The sequence below is a fragment of the Phlebotomus papatasi genome, chromosome 2 (genome assembly GCF_024763615.1).
Source record: "Phlebotomus papatasi isolate M1 chromosome 2, Ppap_2.1, whole genome shotgun sequence".
Lineage (NCBI taxonomy): Eukaryota > Metazoa > Arthropoda > Insecta > Diptera > Psychodidae > Phlebotomus > Phlebotomus papatasi.
This window is the reverse complement of record NC_077223.1, coordinates 74,851,116-74,879,097: the sequence shown is the minus strand read 5'-3', so window position 1 is coordinate 74,879,097 and position 27,982 is coordinate 74,851,116. Positions and strand designations below refer to the sequence as shown.

The 27,982-nt window shown below is 35.2% G+C and overlaps 2 protein-coding genes across 3 annotated transcripts; one reads left to right on the top strand and one right to left on the bottom strand.

Annotated features, from left to right (window-relative positions):
- Nucleotides 1-141: 141 nt before the first annotated feature.
- Nucleotides 142-26,871, bottom strand: LOC129804321 (armadillo repeat-containing protein 8-like). Of its 2 annotated transcripts, none has more exons than XM_055851510.1 (6): nucleotides 23,494-26,871; nucleotides 23,095-23,299; nucleotides 22,626-22,832; nucleotides 17,092-17,564; nucleotides 11,671-12,686; nucleotides 142-804 (listed from the first exon to the last, which is right to left on the bottom strand). In XM_055851510.1, exons 1-6 carry the CDS (start codon nucleotides 23,515-23,517, stop codon nucleotides 765-767), a joined length of 1,965 nt encoding a protein of 654 aa, XP_055707485.1. In that variant the 5' UTR covers nucleotides 23,518-26,871; the 3' UTR covers nucleotides 142-764. The 2 variants fall into 2 exon arrangements, with proteins under 2 accessions (XP_055707485.1, XP_055707486.1); XM_055851511.1 differs by having other exon boundaries at nucleotides 17,092-17,561; nucleotides 23,494-23,647.
- LOC129804362 (trypsin-like) lies at nucleotides 739-5,307 on the top strand. Its single transcript, XM_055851613.1, has 3 exons — nucleotides 739-1,297; nucleotides 1,376-1,704; nucleotides 5,063-5,307. Exons 1-3 carry the CDS (start codon nucleotides 1,076-1,078, stop codon nucleotides 5,241-5,243), a joined length of 732 nt encoding a protein of 243 aa, XP_055707588.1. The 5' UTR covers nucleotides 739-1,075; the 3' UTR covers nucleotides 5,244-5,307.
- Nucleotides 26,872-27,982: the final 1,111 nt, after the last annotated feature.

The window sequence follows — 27,982 nt, the reverse complement described above, 5'->3', positions numbered from 1 at the left end:
TTAAAATTGGCATTAATTCCATATTACTGTAAAATTCTATGTAAGATTATTAAACTGCTAAATATTTTTCACTTGTTTCTTAATTATTCACTGAAATTATTTGTTTTTTCTTGTCATTTTTATTCTCATCATGGGTTTCTATTTTTTTTTATTGGTGTCACCTTGCAAATATTTATTATATAAATCTGTTTTTGAGGGAGACAAAACTCTTTATAAAAAGTTTTCATGCAAAAATTCAGGAAAAAGAAATTGTGTGTAAAGGTTGGATGTGTACTTTTTTTTTGGAAAGAAGCAAAAAATAACTCTTTTTGTGTTACTTTTGTAATAATAAACTCTAATAAAGAAAACAGTCACAAAATAATGGGAGTTTCCCGTTTAAATAACAATAATTTTTTTTTCGAAATTTTGAAATAGTCTCTTTTCATTCTAATTCCAAAATTTGTCGATTCATTTGAACATTTCAAGATTTTTTTTTGTCCTTTAACAAGAATTTAATGCGTGATAGATTATGATTTTTTTTTTTGATGGATGATTGTGATTCTGATAAACTGAGACAATATTAAATTGGAAGATGAAAGATAAAAATGCGAAAAAAATAATGAAAGATTTGTGTGTGTGCATGACTAGATAATAAAAAAAATTAAAAATATGTTTACAATAATAAACAATTGAAGTAAAAAATGATACTTGCAGGAAGATGATTTCGATTGATTGTTTGCCTTATCAACGTAGAAACTCCCAAGTGGCGGCCACCAATTGCCGCATCACGTCATGTAGTCAAATTCCCGGATCAGGGAAGTGATCCTGAAATGAGATGAAGACAGATTTTTTAGTGTTTATCAAGGTTTTTTTTCTATTGAGATACCGCAAAACTAGCTTCTTTTTTTTTATCAATGAACGGTATTTTACTCGCATCAGAATCTCGTAAGCTTCTCAATTGTAAATTATTGTCATAAAATTACGACACAAATGAAGAAATCTAAAGCCTCCCGCAATCGATATCGATTCAAAGATTGAAAGTAATCTGAGGCCAGAGTGCCTTCCAGTCAATCAAAAATTCAGTCAGTCATCAACCATGAAACAAATCGTTTTAGCCCTATTCTTCATCTTTCTCACTGGAAAAGCATTTTCCGCCGAGACATTCATTGTTGGCGGAGAAGATGCTCAAGCAGGACAATTTCCCTGGATCGGTGGCATAGAGTACGTTGAATATGCCTTTGTTTGTGCTGGTGCTGTCATATCTGATCATTGGTTCCTCACAGCTGCTCATTGTGTCTACTTTCTCACTCCGGACGCGGTAAGACTTATCCCTTTCCCTCCTTACCCGCTTAAAATCCCCAAAAAATCTAGAATCTGACCAAATTTCTCCCAACAGATCCGCATCCGCGTGGGAAGTCGCTTCAGAGAAACTGGTGGTCAACTTCATGACATAACTCGCCACATTACTCATCCAAATTTCACCCAAGATTATACTTATGAATTTGACGTGGCTGTCTGCGAAACCGCAGGAATTATGGCTGGTCCGGGAATCAGACCAGTTCCCGTAGGACAAATTGAACCCCCAACAGGATCTAGGGTGTTTATCAGTGGCTGGGGAGCCACAGAATATGGAGGATATCCCGCAGAAGTCCTCCAATTTGTCGACATTCCCATTATCTCTCGCGACGATTGCAATATCATATATCCAGGAAATATTACAGAAAGGTATTTATATTCTTTATTTTGTTCAAACAGCCACAAATTCTTAGGCATAAGGCACGCTAAACCTTCAAAAAATTTAAGAAAACGTTAAGCCAAGACACATACCGGATAACATAAAAGCGGTCTCCATTAAGGTTGAGTGAATTTTTCATAATTTTCCTTTTCCCTTTCCAAATTAAAATGTACAATTGCATATACGATCGGTAGAGAGACAGTCAGTATGGCTCAGGCTGTTGAGTTGAGAGCCTCGGCTCGTGAGGTGAGCTGATGTTTCGCGATACTTAAGCCATGAGTCCTTAGAATCCCTACTTTAAAGCCCAGTGGCTTTACAATTAAGGTTTCAGTTAGTTGGGATCAGTGGCAAAGACAATCAGAGCCAGTGCCCCCATAGCTCAACTGATAGAGCACTTAGATAGTGAAAGCCTCCCGTTCAAGCATTTGCGAAAGCAGAAATTTTTCCTGTCTCTATTTGGGTGAAATTTGTGGAGTTGGGGAATCAATAGTTCTGATTGTGGCCTCTCTGTGAACAAACACAAAAATTCTTGAGATTAACGTACCAAACGAACAGAAGTCTGTTCAACAATTCTTTTACAATTAAGAGTTAATTTTGTATGTAACTCTTAAATTGTTTAAATTGTTAAAAATTAAAAGCTTCTCTGAGTGAGAAGTTTTTTTCATTTATTTATTTCCCAAAAATGTGCTTAGGTTGCGTCTGCCGCCGACTTACCACTGCCGGTCTCCCCAGGTAAACGGCAGAAACCCTGGTTCAGTAGACCGTATAACGGTTCTTCTAATTAGTTCAAGAAATTAAGAAATTTGAAGTTTTGAAACTCTGAATATTGGGCACAGAATGCTAAATTTTGAAATTCACACCGTTTGTATCATTTCGAGATTCCAAGACATTTGACAGATTTGACATCTTGATCTGGATTTTTTTTATTTTCAGAATACCAAAATCTTGAAATTTTCCTGATTTTGCCCAGTATCTGTGAAAATTGCTCGGTAATTCGTGAATTGAATCAGCACCTAGACTATCTATCCAGATTATCTTATGCCCTAGACACACTTACGACTTAAGCCGAGAGACGACTTAGTGGAAAATGTCGGAAATGTAGTTTGACCATTATTTCTAATATAATGAATTGTGCTAAGCCGTCTCTCGGCTAATCCTCAGGTCTGTCAAGGCCCTTAGCGTCCAAATAGACTCAGCCTGATACTCAAGAATATTTAGACTGTAAAATTTGACAATAAAAACTATCAATAATTGAGAGTTTAGGATCAATTAGAGGTTCTTTGCATAAATTTCTTTACCTAATTCTTTACTACCAAGTTTTACAAGCTAAATATTCTCGAAGATCAGGCTGAGTCTATTCGAGACCTTATGCCTTCTTAGACAGATTAACGGCTTAAGCCGAGAGACGGCTTAGTGGGAAATTAATGGAAATGTAGTCTAATCATTGTTTCGATTATAAGTACATTGAGCCGTCTCTCGGCTTAAGTCGTAAGTATGTCCAATACATTAAATGCAGATATAAAAGAAATGCAGATTGCGTAGTTGCTGATCCAACCTACGATTTCTCGTATCTCGTCTTGATAAATCCTAAAGGTCACAGAAATATCCCAATTTTCTAATTAAAAAGCTTCAAAGTTGCAGATACCAAACTTTTAGTAACGCTTAATTATTTGATTGTTACTACATTTTTTCTAAATTTCTTGTTTCATTTTCAAGTATGTAATATTTTACGATTCCTTCGTACTTCATTTTCAACCGCCTGTCCCTAATAGGCCTATGTGCTTAGGACTTCTAAAGCCTCCCAAAAAGTATTCCTAGTCGATTCCGAAATGTTCCTAAGTTTATGAATTTGATCTAGCCACCTTGTCTTAAGATATAAAGATAAGATTTTGCCAGGGGTCAGTTCTCCATTACGGCTTACCGAAATCCCCCGATACGGGTAGACCCTCCATATCATGTGGGCAACCAGTGCCGCTACTATATCACAGCAACCCATCGCGGTGTGCGTTTGGGATCAGTAACAGTGAATATTTGTATCGACTGAAGTAGGGGAAAGTACTCTCCCTTCGAGCGTTCATGCCTTCGAATAATGTGAATTTCTTTTGTTTTTCGTAAGAGATTTATACTAAATTATCATGGAATTATTAATAATTGATGATAAGCCATCTAATATTTAATAGAAATGTGTAAGTGTCTAGGAAAACTAAAATTCACATTATTCGAAGGCATAAACGTTCGGCGGGGGAGTACTTTCCCCTACATATTTCTATCAAATATTAGTTAGCTTATTATCAATTATTGATAATTATGTGATAATCATGTGTAACATGATATTATTATGACATCATATTACTCAAAAGCATGAACGTTCGAAGGGAGAGTACTTTCCCCTATCACTTTCATGTCGAAACTCCTTTTCGTACCAGTCTCTATTGTTTAGGTTTAGGCGATTCACTTTTTTTGCCAATATGCACCATTGGCATTACTATTCATTCATTCACTGGACGAATTCATTCGAAGCCGATATGGCATCAGAAATCTTTTTCTGCTGCTACTCAGCTTTGAGCCCGAGACCTCACAGTCATAGAGCCACTACTCTATTCACTGACCCACTTGAGGCTCTCACCTTGTCTTAGATCTGGCCCCAAAAACTTCAAACGGTAGGATAAAGTGGGATAATTTTGAACAAAGTCCATACTGTCATTTCGATCAGCAATTATCGTAACCTATTCGTCACTGAAATCGCAATTTTTGCGTAGCCCGTATACTTTTGCAGATTGTTAAAAGAATTACTGATATAGCTGATTAAAAAGTTACGACAATTGGTGATCTGAACGACATAAGTTGAACTTTGAGATTTCCTCATTGTTTCAGATGAGCAAAAAAAAAAATAGAAGAAAGACCATAAAGACCACTTGCCTTACGTTTAAGAATACTTTACCGTGGATTTCTTTTTCTCTTTAAAGATTTAAAAGAGTTAGTAAGTAAATGTCGAAATATAAATTTAGAATCTATTCAAAATTACCCCATTTTATTCTAGTTGTTTTAAAAATCAACTTTCGGTTGAAAATGAACGAACAAAATAGCAGAAAGTTCATTTTTACCTTTTTTAAATTTCATTAGAATGTATATTATATTTTATGTCACTTGTTTTTGATAGACTTTATATGCAATTTTAAACCATTGTGTTTTCTGGCATCCAAAGTAATCTAATATAAATTGACAAACACCGAAAAAATTTTATATGGAAACTTATAATATTTTTTAATCGCTATAGGTTTTCATTCATAGGGCTTTTGAGTTAAAATGTAACTATAGTTGTATTTATTGTATAACAATTCTTTTCAGTATGATCTGTGCCGGCCAAAGTGGAAGAGATGTATGTGTTCTGGACAACGGTGGACCAATGGCAAGTTTCTTGAATTTTTTCTCACAATTTGAATTGACATTAAAATTCCTTTTGTACTCTTTAGACGGATTTCAGAAACCATTTGGTGGGTATTGTAAGCGGTGGATTGGGATGCGGTGATCCAACATCTCCTGGAGTTTATGCCAATGTCGCTCATCCAGATATAAGAAGTTTCATAAGAGAAATGACTAATGTTTAATTGGAAATTTTTTTGTTTCTTTAATTAAATAAACGCTTTCATTATCGAGTTGTTTTTTCTCAGAATTGATATTTTTAATAAGCGAAGTAATAAAGAAAGAAATTTGCTCAAATCTGGAGTATAAATGTAAAGTAGGGGAAGGCTGGTGCAGTTCAGACAGATTAAATTTATTTTAACCAAACACTCGTGAACGTCAAAAGAGGGCGACGGTCTCAGTATATTACAGGCAATTCGAGCAATTTTCCATGCATGCCAACTGTGATTCGGTCAGTTTTCGAAAGGTTTCATGCCTACTACAGTAGACTCTCGCTCAATCGGATCTTTTTCAACAATTTGTTGACAATTTTCACGTTTAATTATGAAGCAAATTTCTTTAAATTCGTTGTAGGGGAAAGTGCCCATGCTTGATACGATCCAAGCTTAATAATAGCGCTTATTTTCTATGTTAATCAATAATTATGACTCATAGCAATATATTTTAATAGCTGGTCCTAAGCCTCACATTTCCTAAAAAAATTAAGATCCTAGCTCTTTTTTCCTAGTTTCAGGAAGCAAAAATCAAAAATAGGTCCAAAACTGTAATATTGATACACGATATTTCATAAGTTTTTTTCTTAATTAATGTTGCTGTTCAGTAAAACTACTATCATAGGCACATAGAGAGTTCATCAGTATTAATATTTATGTAAAAATATTTTTACTTCGGGACACTGTTTTTGTGGGAGGTGACAAATTCATAAATTCTACCTGTGTCCATCCTATATTTTAAGAAGGGTCCATGAATGATAATTTAATTGTGGCAACTCTATCATTAGATGTCATTCTTTCATAATTACACACATTTTAATCCTCCAATTTTATCGACAATTGACATAACCTTCAACCCTGCTGTTGCCTGAATTTTAAGGTTGCAGTGTGACATTTTCATGGACTCAAAGTGAAAAAATTGTTTTCGCCAGTGCCCTAATGTCATAAAAACATGGCTTAGAAAAATTACATAAAAGTGATTTTAAAACTAATAACCAGTCGTACAAACGATTTAAGCAGATAGATTAGAGTTCCGTCTAAATATTGATGTGCAATTTTTGTATCCGGTGACATTTTTATAGTGAAAATGGATCTCCAAATTGTCGAATCAATTATTATACAGGAAGGCCCTGGACCCAACTTGTATAAAAATCGCCACTGAATTTCCATTTTCTTCTTGAGACAAATCTAAGGATTTCCAGGAACTATTTGAGGTGGGATTATGAACCTAATAAGTGAGACATTTTTTTGTCATAGTGGAAGAATCGCTTCGGTTTGTGTGTTAATCAGAAAAAAATCACAAACCTTGGACATCATTTTACAGTATCAAGCATGGGCACTTTCCCCTAGTTCCCCTTGTTTTATCATGATTCCTTATATTTGAGCGCTTTTTGTGGAACTTACAATGACTTTGACGCCCAAATCTATCGATAATTTGGGTGACATTTTGCCACATATGCCCGATTAAGAGAGCGTCTACTGTAACTTTGTACGAAGTGGGGATACACGAAAGAGAAACAAGATAAAACACTGCCATCTTTTTTTACCATTCTCGCAGCTCAGAGCATATTAATCATAATTAATCTTATATGTGACACCATGGTGAAATTGAGACTTGTTTTGGAGAGCTTCCAAAGGATGAATTTCAGACAGGATTAGTTGAAACATAAAAGCGAATTCTGGTTAAAAAATGTTTTCTTGTTTTACTTGTTCCAGGCTTTTTGAGTCACCTTACGATCTCAATATTCAAAACAAAGTTCCGCGATTTTCTCTGAATTTTTAAATTTCAAGTCATACGTGCCTGAACCTGCCCCATCTTCTTCTTTAGATAAGAATTTCTTAGACTACTCAAACTATGAACATTATATTATAAATATTATATTTGAAGCTTATCACCAGTGTTAGGGCTGTTTATAACTATCAAATCATGTTTTTATAGCAGTATTTGAGCATTTATCGAAGCGTTTAGAAGTTAGACATTCAGAATGATTGCTAAATTAATCATCATTTTTACAATTTTTCCTTTAATTTGGTGTCAACACTTTAAATTTGAATCAAATGAAGGGATTTTTCACTATTTGGAAGATAGAGTTATCCTCATAAGCAAAAACAAAGTAAGAGATTTAATTAAGAAAAAATACACAACAACTCACGAAGAACTTTTTTTGGTGGACACATTTTAGCTTACTTGGGTGGAAGCTTTTGAAAAATGTGCAAGTTATCAGATGACTCTTCCGTCAATAGAGACTCTAAGTGACGCTATAGTTATCGCAAGGCATATGACTGTAGATGCTTTCTGGATTGGCGGATACAATTACGAAGGTGACGAGAAATGGCGTTGGATAGGAAATGGTCAGGAGATTACCAAAACGTATTGGTCCCTTAGAAAACCCTCTAATTCAGGGAATTGCCTTCAGATCCGCAATACTTGGGCCTGGTTTGATGCTAATTGCAATAGCAACAGTCAATATTTGTGTGAAAGAAAATTTAAATAATTCTAAAATATACCACTATGAAAAACGGTTAGAGAGGAGTCCAAAACAGAGTGGAAGAATTCCCCAGAAAGTTCTCAGCAGAGGAAGGGAATATTATAACACTGAGAAAAAAAAGAGGGTGCGATTAACTTTTTTTCCTCATAAGTTTAACACTTTTTAGGTGTAAAAATATATCAACATTTTTTAATGTTAATTTTACACCTTTTTAAAGGTAAAATTAACATGAAAAAGGGTAAATTTAACCCCTAATACACCTAAAAAGGGTGATATTTACACCGATTTTGGATCAATAATGCAGGGAAAAATTAACATTTCCAGAATGTTATTTTAACTTTTTCGGATTTCTCTCAGTGAACGAGATTTGGATTATTCTCTTCCTCTAGGTCTAGGCTTTTTAGCTGCTTTTGGAGTCGAAATATTGCTAAAACACATTTTTTTCAAATTATGTTCAAGTTAGTTATAGTACAAATTATGTATAATATAATATATCTTCTAAAAGTTATTAGACTGCATCACTTTTTGGACCTTTTACTGCTCGAAATCAGCAGTATAAGGGAAAGTACCCTCCCTTCGAACGTTCATGCCTTTGAATAATGTGAATTTCACATTATTCGCAATAATTACATATAAAATAATTATCAATTATTGATAATTATGTGATAATTACAAGAAGTTCCGGGTTGATAGAAAACGGGCTGAAATAATTTGATATCAATTGCCTATTATTGGGAGCTCATTTATAAAATAATTTGTGAAATGTCCCTAAATGTATGTAATTTTTTGACACGGTGAATTTGAAATACATTTACACTCAGTCCCGGCATTAAGTCCTTCGGGATTATGCACCTGACGGAATTATGCATATGCAATTATGCAAGTTTGCCTACCTTTGTGAGTCAATTTATGAACTCATTTTGAAATACGCCTGAATGTATACAAAGTTGCGACGCGGGAAATTTGAAAACATTTTGCTACTTTTTCAGAATGTTCAGAATAAAACTTTAATTTCTTTTATTAAGGTTTTTTTTTTAATATTCTAACCATTTATTGAAGAACTCTTGCCAAAAAGTACTGTTTGTTAATGCAGTTCTATTATTAAACAGTTGAATCTTTTTGTTCGGACTGCTTTTACTCCGCGCGAAATTCGTTCTACGGCCGATTTATTCAAAAGAAAGCCCCTGCGGATATGCAAATTTTATCGATACATAATGCCATTTTGCGCGTTTTTTTCGGTCCCTGTAAATCCCCTGGAGTGTAATCTCGATTCGTTGGCGCTGAAAATAGTCTGAAAAATTGGCACCAAAAATTTCTCTCGAAAGCGCGTCAGTTTCAAAAATTAGCCCACAGATATGCAATTTTACTGTGTCACTGGAGTTAATTCGCGGGCTTTTTTTCGGTCCCGAGAAATTCATTCAAAGCGGAACTCCCTATATGTGTAATAGCCTCTACACTGTACACACTACAGAAATTTGTGTATGTCATATTGAAGCAAATTCCCTACGCTTGTGCAGGAAAAGCTCATCAATATTAACATAAATTTCTCTAGTGTACAGAGGCCATAAATCTCCTAGAAAAACTAAAAGAAAATTCACATTATTCGAATGCATGAACATCCGAAGAGAGAGATTCTCGGAGATCACTTTTCTCAGCAGACGCTTCAAACGATTTCTCTGAAAAATGCTGCCACACTGTTTGTCAGTCTATGCGACTGTTAGCATGTCTGGAGGACAAATGTTTAGAGATAGCGACTTGGGACCTTCGGGGGACCTATCCATAAATCTGCTTTGGCATCATTAAAGGATTATTTTATTTCATTTTCGGATACATATTGGAGGTAGCTTACGTAAACGTTTCGTCAATTCTTGTAATCATACACAAGAATAGGATTTTTATCAGTTCTGAATAATTAAAAAAGGCAAAATCTTTTTGGTCAGTAAAAAATAAAATATGGTCAGTAAAAAATTAAATTCAGTCAGTAAAAAATAAAATATTGTCAGTAAACAATTAAATATGGTTAGTAAAAAACTTTTAAAAAAATTAGTAAAAAAATAAATTTAGTCGGTAAAAAGTCAAATTTGATCAGTAAAAAATCAAATTTGGTCAGTAAAAAATAAAATTTTGTCAGTAAAAAATCAAATTTAGTCGGTAAAAAGTCAAATTTGGTCAGAAATAAATAAAATTTGATCAGTAATAAATAAAATTTGGTCAGTATAAAATAAAAATTTGGTCAGTAAAAAATCAAATTCGGTCGGAGAAAAGTCAAATTTGTTCAGTAAATTTTTTTTAATGGGTCCGGCACACCTTTTAGACTAAAAAAAAATCATGAAGTCAAAATTCGAATCACTTTCTTTCTCACACGTTTTGAATATGTCTATGTCATTCTTTCGCGCTCAAAATTATATTGAACTAAATTTAAATTGATCTGATGTTTAAATGAAGAAGAAGAGCCCGAAAGAATGGGACAGACATATTCAAAACGTTTGAGAAAGAAAGATATGTGAATTTCGATTACAAGAAATTTTCCTGATCTAAAAGGTGTACCGGAGCCATAAATCAGTAAAATGTGAAATATAATCAGTGGAAAATTAAATATGATCAGTGAATAATAATTTAGCCAATAAAAAACTAAAAGGAAATCAATAGAAGTTAAAACTTTGCTTATCCGGATAAAAAGTATTGCGGAAACTTAGTATTTTAGTACATTTCGTATTTTACCATTTCGTATTTCATATTTTCGTCTTTCATAAATTTTGTACAAAAATTAAATAGGTGCTACTGATAGCTTTCTTGAAAATTTCCCTTTGCCTCAACAGGCGATACAGATAACTTCCCGAAGCACAGAAAATTACCGATCAAATTTCATTTTTTATTGATCAATTTTTATTTTTCACTGACCAAATTTGATTTTTTACTGACCAAATTTAACTTTTTACCGACCAAGTTTGACTTTTCTCTGACCGAATTTGATTTCTTACTGACCAATTTTTTTTTTATACTGACCAAATTTTTTTTTTTACTGACCGAATTTGATTTTTTACTGACCAAAATATACGATGATAAAATTTGATTTTTAACTGGACAGATTCTTTATTTATTTACTGACCGTATTTGATTTTTTACTGACCAAATTTAATTTTTTACTGACCAAATTTAATTTTTTACTGACCAAATTTGATTTTTTACTGATCAAATTTGACTTTTCACCGACCACATTTTATTTTTTACTGACCAAATTTAATTTTTTCCGATTTTTTAAGTTTTTTTACTGACCATATTTAATTTTTTACTGACCATATTTTATTTATTACTCACCATATTGTATTTTTAACTGACAACATTTGATTTTCTACTGACCACATTTTATTTTTTACTGACCAAAAAGACGCAGCCATTAAAAAACTTTGTTTTTCACAGAACATTCATATGCTGCTTTGGTACTCAGAGTCCCAAAAGAGACGAAAGAGTTAAGTACGAATATTTTGCAAAGCTTGGACGCTTTGGAGATTATCAAAGCGATTTTAATTTAAAATATAAAAATGTACGATTGATTCAAATACATATTTCAATAGAGGACAAACAGTTTAAGATATTTGATACACCTTTAAAAATATTATCTTCATTAATCAGCATTTCACTACCCTTCACTTTAATTTTATTTCCCAAAATTTTCCTCAGTAAAGGAAGACACTTCCTGGACTTCCTTTATATCTGTATACAATTCACTTCATTTCGCAAATTTAAATTAATTTAAAAAAAAGTCGACGAATTTATAATTTGTTTTTTTTCCTGAAAAATAAAGAAATAAGAAATAAATAATTGTACTTACTCATCGTAGACATGCGTTCCGAAGAGCTCCTGCCGCCTTGATTCCTCCAATCGATTGAGTATTCCCAATTCCTTCAGTCTATTGCGTCTGGCAGGAGCTGTGATGTCATTCTTCCGTAAAAGATTTCCAATTGCAAACCTCGCCCCCGCCTGCAACTTCACATCTTTGTTTATGAGAAACTCCCCCAATTTCCTCAGCGTATTTTCATCCTCCATCACATAGTCCGTAGCCTGAGCCCCAGCCCCAATATTCCCAATGATACACAATGCCTGCTCCTTCACATCACTCGGATGCTGCGAATCTAGCACCAGATTCACCGCCTGCATCACCTTTTCTGAGTGCTCAGACATTATGCTGTCAATATGAAGGGTGTTACTGAGCAAATTCCTCAGAAGTCCCAGTGTTTTCATGATCACCCGCGTGTCCGAATCGGCTAGCAATTGAAAAATCCTATCTGTTCCCAAGGTATTAATTATCTTCGTCTTGACATGCTGCTCCGCCTGGAAAGCCATATTCATGAGTGCCCAGCTGCCATTGAGCCTCAATGCTGGATCCTGATTCCTCGTCAGTTCACACAGCATCTCCACAGCTCCAGATTCTAACATAGGTTCCTTTGCTGGTGAAAATTCGAGTAAAAGATTGCAAATGGTTGATGTGACCACGGTAAGTAGCTCATTTGTCGGCTGCCCCGTCAGCAGAGCCATCAACGGACGCCACACCGAATGATCCTGAAATGTTGTCCGCAGTTGCTGAACTGATCGTGAGAGTGAATGCAAACATCGAACAGCCGCCAGACGCACTTCCGGACAGTGATCACCCAATCCAGCCAGAACTTCCTCCATCAATCCATCCATTTCGATAATCCTCTTTCGGATATCTTCGTCATTAGCTCCCAGGGAAGCAAAACACCGAAAAGCCCCTTGCCGTGGCAGTGCTGATGTACACTGCAGCAGGGAGTTCAGGGAATTTATCAGATGATTGCTAATAGCTGCCAATCTTTGAAGATCCGAGTCGATCTGTTCCAAAGCAAATATTTTGTCAAAAAAAATAGATAGGGAAGACCGGGGCATAATTAGCCACGGATAGAATTAAATAGTGGACAGTTTCTAAATTTGAACACTTTGAGGGTAAAATTGGACACTAAAAATAAATTTGGGTTTTATATTTATTCCGTCTCTGATTTTATTTTAAATTTTATTTAATATTTTTATTTATATTTTTTATTGCACTATTTAACATGTAATTTAAAGAAATGTATTTAAAAAAAATGATACGTATTGCCAAGGGGCAACTCATCCAGCGAAATTAATGTCTTTCCTGTTTCTAGAAACACGGATAAAACAGGTGTTTTTTTTATCTATTCTGTGTATATCGTGATGAAAATTGCGATCTTCCATTTTAACCATTTTTTCGATTTTTGATAATGATTCAATATTCATAAAATTATTCTGCTTCTTTTGAAACGTATCTATGGGAAAGGCTCATAATTTTGGACAGTTTCTAAATTTGGACACTAAAAATAAATTGATTAAAATTATGGATTTTTATTCCAATATTTGATGAATAATGAATTCTATCTAAATATTTGTTCTTTTTGGAAGATTTTAACACTAAATTCGTTAAATTTTTAATATGATTTGAGTTAAAATTGCTTTGTTGAAAATTCAGTGTGAGCAATTGCTTACGAGAAATATGACAGAACTTCGTGTTTACTTCACTCTTATTTAGCTGTGTTGAACTACTAACAATTTTTTCTCATGTTTTTTGAGTGATATTGTTAAATATTCATTGAATATTGTGTTAATTCGTTTTAATACAGTGGTGGAAATAAGTAAAATTCCACGCCATAAACCTTAAGGAAACTCAACAAAAAGTGAAATGTCGAAAAAACTCATACATAGACCATAACGTCCTCTCATGCCAATATAAAATATCTACATTTTGTGGGGGCAATGCGGATAAATACTTTATTTAAATGGGGAGTGGACCGGCTTGCGAACAAATAAACTGGGGTGGGCCCCAGACTGTACGCGAGGAGCTATCCCTAAACACGTCTGCACTGCACGACGGTCCGCCAAGAAGAGAAAGAGTTCTCCCTTTCTCTACTTGCATGCCTATTCGTTACTAATAGTCCTATAAGATACTCGCTTGACAGTCGTCTTCACCACCCTCAGAGGTTCTGGTCCTGGGAAGGAGACTATTGTCTTGAAAAGAGTGGGAATTTTACCAAAGCAGAGTCTTTATTGTTTATGGCGGGTTTTATTGCTTCTACAATTTTGATTTTTTATTCTAAGTATTTTTTAGAAATATATATAATAAAATTTTATTTTTTAGGCTGGAAATAAGTATAATTCCACACAATAAATTGAGCGCTAGGGTATTTATTTTTGACCAAATTTAGGTTAATATCTTTTAATAATTTCATTTTTAAATATAATTAATAAATCAAGTTCCATTTTTTAAAGTTTTGCATTAATTTTTGCCGAAATATCGTGGGGAAATGTTTAACGAACAAAAATAAAGGAAAAATTAAAGTTTTGGTGGCGATGGATCTTAGAAACGAAGAAAAATGACTAGGTTCTATCAGATAATTATCAAATTTGTCAATATCATCAATATATCCGCCATGCATGCCTCTTAATGTACTCCAAGGGCCAAAAATCTTCTGTTGTTAGAGGCCAAAAGAGATTTTTGCCTCTAACAGTGTTGCTTTTCAGTGGAAAAAGGGACTTTTCCACCGATATTTGATTGTAAAATGATGCTTTCTGTTTAGTGTGGTTATGTCCTGATGCTTTTGTCCCAAAATCGGATTAGTGACCTTGGGTTATCGTCGCATGAAAACTAAAAATTATTGCAAAAATGCTTTTAACAGTTTGATCAACATTACGTGTTTTACTCTATTTGAAAGTTTCAAAATTTGTTTTCCAGGCTAAAAACAAGCGAAAGCAAGATCTATCATTCATTTTTGTGCAAAAAAATAACTTTGAAACTTTCAAATAGCGTAAAACATGTCATGTTGATCATGTTAATCATGTTGACGCATGAATTTTTTCGACATTTCACTTTTTGTTGAGTTTCCTTAAGGTTTATGGCGTGGAATTATACTTATTTCAGAAAAATTACTTAAATTTTTGGGCTAGTTTTGTTCCTATCGCTCATAGATGTAAAAAATACACCTAATCATACTCTGTTGGATTTTCTAAGTAAGGATATATGTAACGGTGCTATCACACTAGGATTTTCACAAATTAATTTTTAATTCAATTGAGCCAATTGAGCATTATAATATTTCTAGAATTTACTTAAACATTTTCACAGCCAGGACACATTTTGCAAGAAATCTGCTCAATTTTAACCCATTCAGTCAATGTACCAGAAATACTTGAGATAGAATGTTCATATTTTGGGATTAGTTTCCTACAGGTTAATAGATGAATTTTTTGAAAAGAAAAAAAATTTACCTATTAAGGGGGCGCGGGGAGCCCCTGTCAAACACACGTCTTAACGGTCACTGAATTTAAATTCTGTGCATTAATTCATTACAAACTCTATTGCTTTAGATAGAGCAACTATCCTAGAACCCAAATTGGCAATTAGAATTCAAATCAGAAAAGAGGAAAGAGGCCAATTTTAACAAATTCGATGGGATGTCGCATTTTCCGTTCGCCATTTTGAGCAAAATTTTTACACGACTGCACGCGAAGCGAGAAAAGAACAAGAAAATGAATTCCCATCTCTGTCGGGCTATTTTTTCCAAGTAATTGAAGGACTAAAGTTACTAAAAATCCATTCCCGACAGCAATTCTGTTAAAAATTTCCCAGAAATAAATCATCTAAAATCACTCAATTTGCGTATGATGTATAATACCATGGTAAGGAATGGGTTAAATAGTGTCGCGAGATTTTCGATTGTGAATGACTCCGGAAAATGTGTAATAGTACTTAAAAAGTCCCTTATCTGTTATGCAAAAGAATCCCCAAAGCCAGAAGAAAGGGTTGTAGCCTAGGGGGCTCATAAAGAGACTCCCAACTGCAATTTCTTGACACAACAATTTCCTACGAATTGCTTTGGAGGAACTCAGCAAATTACTCCCGATGCTGAAGCTTCACTCGCGCACAAGTTTATCACTAATCACTACTGTACTTATTTTTTGGCCACAAATAATAATTAATTCCGACTAAATAAATTTAATAAGAATAATTTGGTTCAAAAGGCTACTTGTTTAACTGCAATAAAATTGAAATTAATGAGCAATTTTAACATTGTAATTTGCTAAATTCAAATTTGATTGAGCAACCACATTTATGCTATTTTAGCATGTTTAAACATGTTTTGGTGGGCCAATTATTAGTGTATATCAATAAATAAGCGAAAATCTATCAATTCAAATGATTTGTAATGTAAAATAGCACACAGGAATTCATCTGAAACTTAAATTGAATTTACAAATTGAAAAAATCCTAGTGTGATAGCACGGAAAGACTTTTAACTGATTTTGTATATCGCTTTCATTTTTATTGCTGATTTTCGGTTCGCGAAAACTGTCTCATCATTAAAGGGTTAAGCAGTGTCTTCAGACTAGTCCCTGGCGAGTGGCTTCAAAGTTGAAGCCAATTTCTTACTTTCACATACAAATGCGTATGGGAATTTTTCTGCACTCGTCATCGTTATGCTAAATATTTAAAAAGTGAGAAGTTTTTCCGTATTATAAGACACCTTTCCGTATGGAGGGATAAATATACTAAATTTTTGTTTAAATAAATTTTTTCCTTGGAGCACTGTGAGCTGAGTCCGAGATCAATTTAGGAATTGACTTCAAATAGCTCCATATAAAAAGGCCAACTTGCTAGGCGCTTGTCTTCAGAGCATCGAAAAACCAATTCAGCCCCATTTTTTAGTATTTTGGAAATTCTGAGGTTCACATTTCGTTGATAAACTTTAATAACATTGGAAAAATCGTCAAAATCGTTTTTGATTAAGGTCAAAAGTTAAAATTTTCACGATTAGCCGAGACACATACTATTTAATATAGTCAAATGCAATATATTTATTATTTATTTTTTTATTTTTTACATCTATCTATTCGAAACTTATTTAATTTTGTAACAAATAAAAATAGATGCAATAACGTAACGAAATGAATAAATTTTATTGAATTTAGTACAGCTATCTGGTATGTGTCTTGGCTTAATTTATTTTATTTTCTTCAGTGCAACCTCTTGTTTACGCGTATGATGAATGAAATTTGTTAAAGAAAAATTAAGCAGGAAATAGTATAGCTAAAAAATAAGTTAGCCTGCATTTTTCTTTTTAAATAAAATCTGGGTTAAGGGGAATGGTTCCGTAAGTTATAAAAACTAAATCTATCTACTGAAGATCCTTCGCGTTTTTTAGGGGAAGGTTATTTAAAAGGGACTCACCTCTGCCAAGTACGCCAGTGTCTCTGCTGCCGTGGCTCTCGTGTCCTCATCGAACTCCTCAGTGCAGAGCCTGGCCAGACAAGGCAATGTCTTGAATTCGATCCGACTGTCGTTGGAATTGAGAGATCCCGACCGATGGAGGTACGTGAGGCACCTTGCAGCTGTCAGTTGCACCTCCACGGGCCGAGAACGTGACGTCAATCGCGTAAGAATGTCGGGGATCATCTCGTCGTCATGACTAGTGGCGCACACGATGTCAGACACCGCCCGATTGGTAAAGCACATCGATGCCAGACACTTGAGTGCCGGCGTCTGCAACACCAGGTGGTTGGAAGTGATGAGGCGTGCCAAGAGAGGAATAGCTCCAGCCTGGCACAGAAGCATCTGCTCAATGTAGGAGTGACAAATGGGCACCAGGATGTTAGCTATACACGATTGGCACTCGATGGAACTATTGGGCGATGCTAAATCTGCTTTCGAACCAAAAAAATAAAACAGTTGTTAAAATTGAAGCACAAAGATAAAAAAAAAATATTTCACGGAGCGTTAATTGAATAAATTTACTAAACTGAGTGTCTGATTTTATATTCAGTATTAAGGCTAAGAACATTAACAATAAGTTATCTTTTCTCATAACTGTAAGTATATTAATTTTATAATTTCCATGCATGAATCAAAAGTTATTGGGTCATTGAAAGGTTTCCCGAATGGTAGAAAAAATGAAACACTTCAACGCCGCAATGTTAAACCTTATAAAGTTTTTATTTATTATTTATTTTTGAAAACACAAAAATCGAAGTTTTTGTTACGCTCTATTATGAATTCTTTACTTGTCCTGAAAGGTGAGTATAAATAAAAAGAAGATTTTTCAAAGACCAAAATAAATAAAAGTTTTTGTATGGTAAACATAAAAACTCATAAAGGCTAGTAAAACAAATTAGAATAACGAATTCATTACTCATTTGCTTGTCATTAAATAACGCCAAATGATCATGTTACATAATTATTTCTAAAAATATTCTGCACTAAGCGAGGGGCAACTCATTATGGAAACGCAAACCCTTTAAATTTATAAAAGTGTCTAGAATGGTGGAAATATTTTTAAAAACGTAGAAACTTTTTCAGAAATCGTCGATTGCATTGGCCGTTAGCGTATATGCATTATTTTTATATCAGAACGTTTCATTGTTGCGGTTGTTGTATTAAATATTGTTACTACAATGAACGATGCAAATGATGAAATAAAGAACGATTGCTAGAAACGTAGAAACATTTTGTAAAATTGCGTTGTTGTTTCTGGAAATGCGGAAATTAGAAGAAATGAAACTTTACAAGATTCTCCAGAAAAGCTATGCAAACCATTGTGAGGAGACGTCGAGCTCGAGGCAGACCTAGGACCAGGTGGCTGAATCAAATTCATTATCTTGCCTTGGAACGCCTTGGGATCGAACCCGAACATCTTCCTGAAGTGGCAGAGCATCGACAAGAGTGGGCTGTTAATTTGGATATCATGGGCCCGTGACCCCAATAGGGAAAATCGGTTGAAAATGATGATGATTATGATGAAACGATACAGAATTACAAAAACTAGAAAAAAAGTTTCCTTTAATTTATTAAAAAACTTGAAACTTTATCTTCTGCTATTCATTATATTTAATTTCAGGGACCGAACGTCACTTGGCATTATCAGAGCCCAAAATTATAGAAACTATTTTAAAAATAAGCAAATATTTCGAAAGACGTCGAAACATTTTTTCAAAAATACATCCAAGCAGCTCATATTTTACTTTTAATTTTACACTTTACAACAGCAACATGACTTCATAAATAAATTAGTTAATGAGCGTTTTAGAGACATGCAAATGCTGCTACAAGCAAGGCCCCATCAAGCCTAATAAAAAGTGAAGCTATTTTTCACTTTTCCTTGTAAAAATTTTGCAGACATTGCACCGCGACTTAAACAAATTTGCTCATAGTTCTTGTATTATTTTGGCGAACATTATGAAATATGTATTTTTAGATAGCTTTTAATGCACAATTTCGAAATATATCAGACTAATAACTCAATTCTCTTTAGGAAAGAACTTGCCAATAGTCTTCAGTGCCTCTATGCAAAAACGAATGGAAAAATGAAATGTCGAGAGGCCCCTGCTACAAATGAAGAAACATGCTAGTAATGATAATAATAATGCTGTCACAACATTCCATGAAGGAACTAGGTCTTCTGCAATCGAATTTCTAGACACGCATTATTATTTTTTCTTAAACGGGATGAGATTGTCAGTCCCATGGGCAGTGAAGCTCACTGGATGCAATCCGAACATCTTTAACGCCAGAAAAATTTTTGGTAACCTAAAGTGGATTTCAATCCGGGACACTTGCATCATAGAGAGTCCTCTATCACTTGATCCATTGAGTGCCCAGCCCAATACATTAACTCTTTCCGGACCGCAGCATATGCTGCAAGCCAATTTCACAATTTTTTAATCAAAAATATCTAAGCTCAGGAATTAATTGAGGTCCTACAAAAAATATCTCACAATTGGACATCCTTATAGTATGTAATCATCCACAAGAATCGGATGTTTATCAGTTCTGAATAATTTAAAAATATTGTTTTTCACAGAATATTCATATGCTTCTTTGGGTACTAGAGTCCCAAAAGAGACGAAAGAGTTAAAAAAAAAATCCAAAAACTCAAAAAAATCTTCAAAATGCAGTAACGCTTCCAGAAACGTTCCTAAAAATACGAAAAAGTTTCTAATAATGGATAAATATTCCCAATGAGATGTTGTCTGTGTTAGGATCAGACATGACGATTCTAAGTCCTAACGAGATACAGAAAAGTTTTTAGAAATGCAGAAACGTTTTTAGAAACACACAAATGTATTTAGAAAAATAGAAACGTTTCTGAAGTCTCGAAGCTGCTTCTAGAAACGCAGGAACGTTTCTAAAAATAGCAAAGTCTTCACAAATGTAGGTACAATTAAAGAAAAAACAGGAACGTTTCTAGAAACTCAGGAACGAGTCTAAAACTCAAAAAAAAGTTAGAAATGCAGTAGCGTAAGGTAAAGTTCCTCAATTCGACCGGAGGGTCAATTTTTGAAAGTTTGATGGTCAATTTCGTAAATTTCTTTGAATTTGTCACTGGTTCGTATTATTCATGGAATAATTGACCTATTAATGTTAGATCGTACGCAAAATATTATAGGCAAATATAAATAAATTGAGGGCACTTTACCTTACCTAGAAACGTAGGAACGTATCTAAAAGGCAAAAACGTTTCTAGAAATTTTGGAACGTTTTTAGAAACACAGGATTGTGTCTACCGCAAAAATGCTTCTTTAAAAGCGGAAACGTTTCTAAAAACGCGAAAACGTTTCTAGAAACTCACATAGGGTAAAAGCTCATAATTTTGGACAGTCTGCTTATAAGCATCAATGCTCCAAGTTTGAAGTGCGATATTTTCAGTACTAAATTGATTACTTTTGTTACTCGCTTTTTAGAAGGGTTGTTTAGAAACTTGGCAAGCTATTTATCGCCTTTTTTTACTAAACTTAGTTTTAGGACGTTTAAAAATGAATTGATATGTAGAGGGGAATTTGAGTCTTATTTTGGACAACTTGGTTATTAATTTGGACAACTAATCCGCCTCAATAGGAAGCCCATTGTGCTCCATTTCCAAAAACCTATCTTAAGATTAAGATTAAGATTTGTCTATGGGTCGGTTATATTCCTTGCGGAACCGCTGCACCCAGGCCACTTATTTGGGCCCATTATGCACTCCCCATTCTCCTGTTCTATCTTAACCCCCAAGGCGAGTAAACCTGCTCCATATCACAGTGCTCTGTGTGCGTTCTGATACACACAGTACCGCTTTATATCACGGTAAACCAACTTTGGTTTGTGGATCTGGGCAGTGAATGAGTATTTGTATTCGACTGAACTCTGCATGTCGAAACTTATTTCCTATACCAACCTCTCTTTTTAGGCGGTTCATTGTCAATGTATTGACATTACTTTTCCATTCATTCACTGGACGAATTCGAGACTATTACAGCAGCTGAAAAATCTGCAGCTGCCTAGTCCCGAACCCTCGACCTCACAGTCACAGAGCCACTGCTCTATCCACTGATCCACTGAGGCCCTCAAAACCTATCTTACCAAGTCCTCTTCCTGTTCATGTAAGGGAACCGTAGAATGTCACAAGAAATTCAGAAATTTGCTATATATCATTTATTAAAGTGAGTTGACTTCGGTAATCCAAGTACTAGCGGATTCGCTCATTCCCTAGCCTTTCCGGAAGCCTTTTAAGGCTTTTCTCGCTACATCTCATTCGTATAGATCAGAGGAGTGCAATAACCGTTGAAACCGAATAAACGTCAAAATAAGTTTGTTCTAGTAACGTTTTGACCATTGACGTGCATGTTTCATTTGACGTTTATTCGGTTTCAACGGTTCTTGCACGCCTCTGGTATAGATGATGCTCATTTGTTTCTCCAGGCATTTATCAACGTAGTCACCACAAAAGCTAACACCTGTCCAAAATAAGGACTAACTGGTGAACCTTGTAGAAAATTTCCCATTTTTTACACGAAAAATGCAATTCACAAGGCAAATGTCACTTCAGGTCTAATGTACAAATCACCATTAATGTGAATCAACACAATATTCAATGAATATTTAATATCATTGAAAAACAGCGAGGAAAGATTTTTAGTAGTTCAACACAGCTAAATAAGACTGAAGTAAACATGAAGTTCTGTCATATTTCTCGTAAGCAATTGCTCACATTGAATTTTCAACAAAGCAATTTTAACTCAAATCATATTCAAAATTTAATGTATTTAGTGTTAAAAAAAATCTTCCAAAAAGAACAAATATTTAGATATAATCCATTATTCATCAAATATTGGAATAAAAATCCATAATTTTAATCAATTTATTTTTAGTGTCCAAATTAGGAACTGTCCAAAATTATGAGCCTTTCCCCTAGATACGTTTCAAAAGAAGCAGAATAATTTTATGAATATTGAATCATTATCAAAAATCGAAAAAATGGTTAAAATGGAAGATCGCAATTTTCATCAAGATATACACAGAATAGATAAAAAAAACACCTGTTTTATCCGCGTTTCTAGAAACAGGAAAGACATTAATTTCGCTGGATGACTTGCCCCTTGGCAATACGTATCATTTTTTTAAATATATTTCTTTAAATTACATGTTAAATAGTGCAATAAAAAATATAAATAAAAATATTAAATAAAATTTAAAATAAAATCAGAGACTGAATAAATATAAAACCCAAATTAAAGGTTTAATAAAAAAAGTAAAAAAAAATTAATTACATGAATTGTTAGAGGAAATTAATTAAAATAAGTAATTGTATTTAAATATCGTGAGATAGGAAGCTTAAGTGTGGTAGGTCATTAACAGGGAATTCCTGGTTCTTTTTTGCCAATTTCTTGAATACCAAATGCGCTATTTATAGAACTGAACTTGGAAAGAAAAATAAAATATTAAAGAAATACCTATGAGATAGGTGAGTGTCCCATTGTTGGAGTGAAGAACATCTGTCGGAGCATAACGATACTGGTAGATGGACCGAAGGGCTCTCAGGCAGATCTCAACGAGTTGCTTCTCGCTGTTCTTCTTCATGATCAGTTGCAGGAGGACGTGAATTGTGCCATACAGGATCAATTGACGCACCTGATCATTGGCTCCCTTTGCTAGAGAACCTGAGAAGGAGATTGGAATCTCATGAATTTTGGCGCCAAGAGCTGATTTGCGGCAATGTGACACTCTCAAGGTCATTGAGATTTTTGCAAAAAAGATCATGAATTTTTGCGGAAACAATTAAATTTTTCTCAAGGAAAATGTGATTGGGCAGTGCTTAATGTGACTCTGAGGATATTTTGTTGCAAAGGGGAAAAAATCCTCCGGAAATGACAGGAAATAATATGCCGGGAAAGAAGAAAATGCCGCTTTTGAAATACTAACCAATGACAATGCCAGCATCACAGCGTAGTGCCAGGGGTACAGTTTCATCCGTGAGGAGTGCTATGAGCCTTGGCACAATACCCTGAGACACCACCGAAGCCTTCTGTTTGTTGCTCCCGATCACGGCATTCTTCAGGCAGACCATCGCCTCCTGACACTTTTGGTAGTCATTCGAGTACAGTTCATCGATGTACGATCGAAATTCCTGCAAAGCACAACGCATTATTACCCCGATGGAACATGAAGGGCTCATTTGGAGGGCGGAAAGGGGTGTTTTTGGGGCCAAAAATCACGATGAAAATGTCAAAATTCCGCAAAAATGTGAGGTTATGCGGAACTTTGGAGCTAAACGCGGTATTTAACTGGATTTTGACTGATTTTACAAACTCTTTCACTTGCCATGAAACACGTAAATGGCTCCATTACTTCCACGAGTGGCAATCAACAGGAATTTTCACCAAATACACAATATTTTACAAATAAATCACTTAAAAATAACTTTTCCCGTGCAACCACGCAAAAGGGATGGAGAATAACTGCAGATTCTTCGCCATTTTGGTGGTTTTCTCAACTAAGATTTTCCCACCAAAAAAATCCCACCTGCAGATAAATTCAAATCTGGCGCCAAACGGTCACTTTCCCAGATGCAGAAACTCGTGCAGAAAAAATTGATTCGATTGATTTTGGATTAAATCCCTTGAATAAAACAACAAAAGTTCAATTTTGGTTTACTATAATTTGTCAACAATTTCTCTTCCACTAGAATGACATAAATTTTTGCCTCTTGGACGTTTTTAACATGCATTTTTATCACTAGTTTTCTTTTACAATGAATTCATCGACAAGACTGTTTTTTAACTCTCTCGCTTCAGAAAATATACAGTTAAATTAATAGATAATTTTAGGTAATATAAACTCACAAAAAGATACCAATAAACCCACAAAGAAAACCACTAAAAAATAGATCAATTTATTTAGTCATAGAGCTTAATAATTAGGCATTATGCAATTGGCAGTTCTTCTCGGCAAATTTTCATCTTTCTCTCAATCGTGTCCAAGATTTTAATGAATTTCACATGACGACATAGCCAAAAAATAAATAGGATTATTATAAAAATTATACTCCCCACAAGAATTCCACAACCACTTTAGAGACGATATAAATCTTTCACTAGTATGAAGTTAGTGAATATATAGGACAGCGGGGCAGTTTGATATTCTCACTGAATCACTAACTAAACTTCAGAAGTCGGTATCCAAAAGCAGTACGTCAATTTATCGAAAAAATGGGACCAGAGAATAAACAAGGGGTAACTCACTTCGGGGAACTCGAGCCCATCTGACAAGGGAACCCGAGGAACCCATACATTTTTTTCAGGGAACCCGGGGAGGGAACCCATTTTTTTTCTAGGAACCCGGGGAACTCGGGGAGCTCACGAAGAATTTGGGGTACTCACACATTTTTTCAGGGAACTAACGGGGAACCCGGTGAACCCATGTATTTTTACAGGGAACCCGGGGAACTCTTACATTTTTTTTAGGGAACTCACGGGGAACCCATGTATTTTTTTAAGGGTACCCGGGGAACCCATGTATTTTTCAGGGAACCCGGGGAACTCACACATTTTTTCAGGGAACCCGCGGGAAACTCGGGGAGCTCACGAAGAACTCGGGGTACTCACACATTTTTTTCAGAGAACTCACGGGGAACCCATACTTATTTTCAGGGAACCCGTCGAACCCATGTATTTATTCAGGGAACCCGGGGAACTCTTATATTTTGTAGGGAACTCACGGGGAACCCATATGTTTTTTTAGGGAACCCGAGGAACCCATGTATTTTTTCTGGGAACCCGGGGAACTCACAGGGAACTCGGGGAGCTCACGAAGAATTTGGGGTACTCACACATTTTTTCAGGGAACTCACGGGGAACCCGGTGAACCCATGTATTTTTTCAGGGAACCCAGGGAACTCTTATATTTTTTTTAGGGAACTCACGGGGAACCCATGTATTTTTTTTTAGGGAACCCGGGAACCCATGTATTTTTTCAGGGAACCCGGGGAACTCACACATTTTTTCAGGGAACCCGCGGGGAACTCGGGGAGCTCACGAAGAACTCGGGGTACTCACACATTTTTTTCAGAGAACTCACGGGGAACCCATACTTATTTTCAGGGAACCCGGCGAACCCATGTATTTATTCAGGGAACCCGGGGAACTCTTATATTTTGTAGGGAACTCACGGGGAACCCATATGTTTTTTTTAGGGAACCCGAGGAACCCATGTATTTTTTCTGGGAACCCGGGGAACTCACAGGGAACTCGGGGAGCTCACGAAGAATTTGGGGTACTCACACATTTTTTCAGGGAACTCACGGGGAACCCGGTGAACCCATGTATTTTTTCAGGGAACCCAGGGAACTCTTATATTTTTTTTAGGGAACTCACGGGGAACCCATGTATTTTTTTTTAGGGAACCCGGGAACCCATGTATTTTTTCAGGGAACCCGGGGAACTCGGGGAGCTCACGAAGAGCTCGGGGTACTCACACATTTTTTCAGAGAACTCACGGGGAACCCATACATTTTTTCAGGGAACCCGGGGAACCCATGTATTTATTCAAGAAACCCGGGGAACTCTTACATTTTTTTAGGGAACTCACGGGGAACCCATGTATTTTTTTAAGAGAATCCGGGGAACCCATGTATTTTTTTCAGAGAACCCGGGGAACTCGGGGTACTCACACATTTTTTCAGAAAACTCACGGGGAACCTGGGGAACCCATACATTTTTTCAGGGAACCCGGGGAACCCATGTGTTTTTTCAAGGAACCCGGGGAACTCTTACATTTTTTTAGGGAACTCACGGGGAACCCATGTATTTTTTCAGGGAACCCGGGGAACTCTTACATTTTTTTTAGGGAACTCACGGGGAACCCATGTATTTTTTTAGGGAACCCGGGTAACCTATGTATTTTTTCAGGGAATCCGGGGAACTCACACATTTTTTCAGGGAACTCACAGGGAACTCAGGGAACCCATACATTTTTTCGAGGAACCGGAAACTCGAGCCACTCTATTTGCTTATGAATAACCACTTAGGAATAAATGAAAAGCCAAAAAAATCTATTAAATTTTGCAAATAGAAAACACATGCATTTTTAATAAGGAAAAATCGTACATGATATCTCTGAGCTTTTGAATTACAAAATACTTTGCAAAATACATATTTTAACTTTTCCCACCTTTGAGGCTTCCCTTCCTTTTTTGCATTCAACACAAATTAAAAATTAGGCCACGCCCCTTAAAATGACGTAAAAAATAAAAAAAAAATTCAAAAGTTAACAGGATTACAGTTTTTCCATTTTCCCTGGTTTCTTGGCCTCTATCGAAACGTAAATTTACTGGGAAAAGAAATAATGTAAAGCTGTGACTTGATTTATTTTAATGCCAAGACCATTTAAGCTCCACCCATAATAAGTGGGATCCTGGACAACTAATAATAGTAGTAGTTCCTGAGGGAGGTATTACCAATTGACAGCAGTTTTCTAAGGAAGGCATTTACCACCACTTCCTGTTATGTTTGGTATTTCTTATTTACATCGTAAAGATATAGTCATTTTATCGATTGGATCAGTACCTCTGCTATATACGTAGACTCTCTCTCAATCGGCTCTTTTTCAATCGGGCGCAAAATTTTGTTGATAATTTTCACGTTTGATTTTAAAGCAAATTTGTTCAAATTCGCTGTATTTTCTCTTGTTTTATCTTTATTCATTATAAGATAAAGTACCCTTACTCGACCGGGTTCCTCTATTCGACCGGTGGGTCAATTTTTGAATATTTGATGGTAAATTTCATCAATTTCTATGAATTTGTCACTGATTCGTATTATTTAAAGAATAATTGACCTATTAATTTTAGATCATACACAAAATATTATAGCAAATATAATTAAATTGAATAAATAACTCTACCGGTCGAATAGAGGAACCGGTCGAATAAAGGGTACTTTACCTTATTTGAGCGCTTTTTGTGGAATTTTACAATGATTTTGATGCCCAAATCTCTCGATAATTTAGATGAAATTTTGCCCTATGTGCCCGAATGAGAGAGAGTCTACTGTATCTGCATTTGCTTTGTGTCTATATTTGTTTCAAACGACGCATTACTGTGTAGTTACTTGCTCTTTTAATTGCAGAGCTTTTGTTTGAGAATGAAAAGGATGTAGTTTTTGATTTAATGAGTTTCATGATTTTCAAGATGTCCAGGAGCCATAAATAACAAAAAATCGATCGGAAATCATTTTATCAGTGACGCTATAAGTAGGATTCACGTAAAACTTCTTAATTTTCCCTTTGCAGAGAGTACTTCACTGTTTTATGCATTAGGAATTTATGATTGTCTGTTGTAACTACAGTGTCGGCTTCGTTATCCGGATGATTGGGAGACAATATGACAGATGTCCGCTTCGTAATCCGGATGGATTTTTTGAATATGTTCAACGTCTCGCAAATATAATATAAGTCTTTTTTTGTAGAATTAGAATAAAAGTTTTAAAAAAGATTAAAAAGACATAATTAAAGAATTCTATCTATGCTATTATAGGGAGTGTATCCGATGTTCGCCAGTGGGAAAAGTGGTCACCCTAATAGGAAAACACTTTTTTGGTCTTGCCCAGAGCTTTCGGTCCCAATATGGACCTTCTTCAGTGGTCGACTAAATTGTGTTTTCGCAACTTTTCTCAGGGACCGGTAGATTTTTGTTGGCTAGGAATATCATCACCAGCAGGATGTCACTATGGGGGGTCTTTTCTTGTGTTATCACATCGACCGATCCCTCAGAAAAGCTGCGAAAACACAATTTAGTCGACCACTGAAGAAGGTC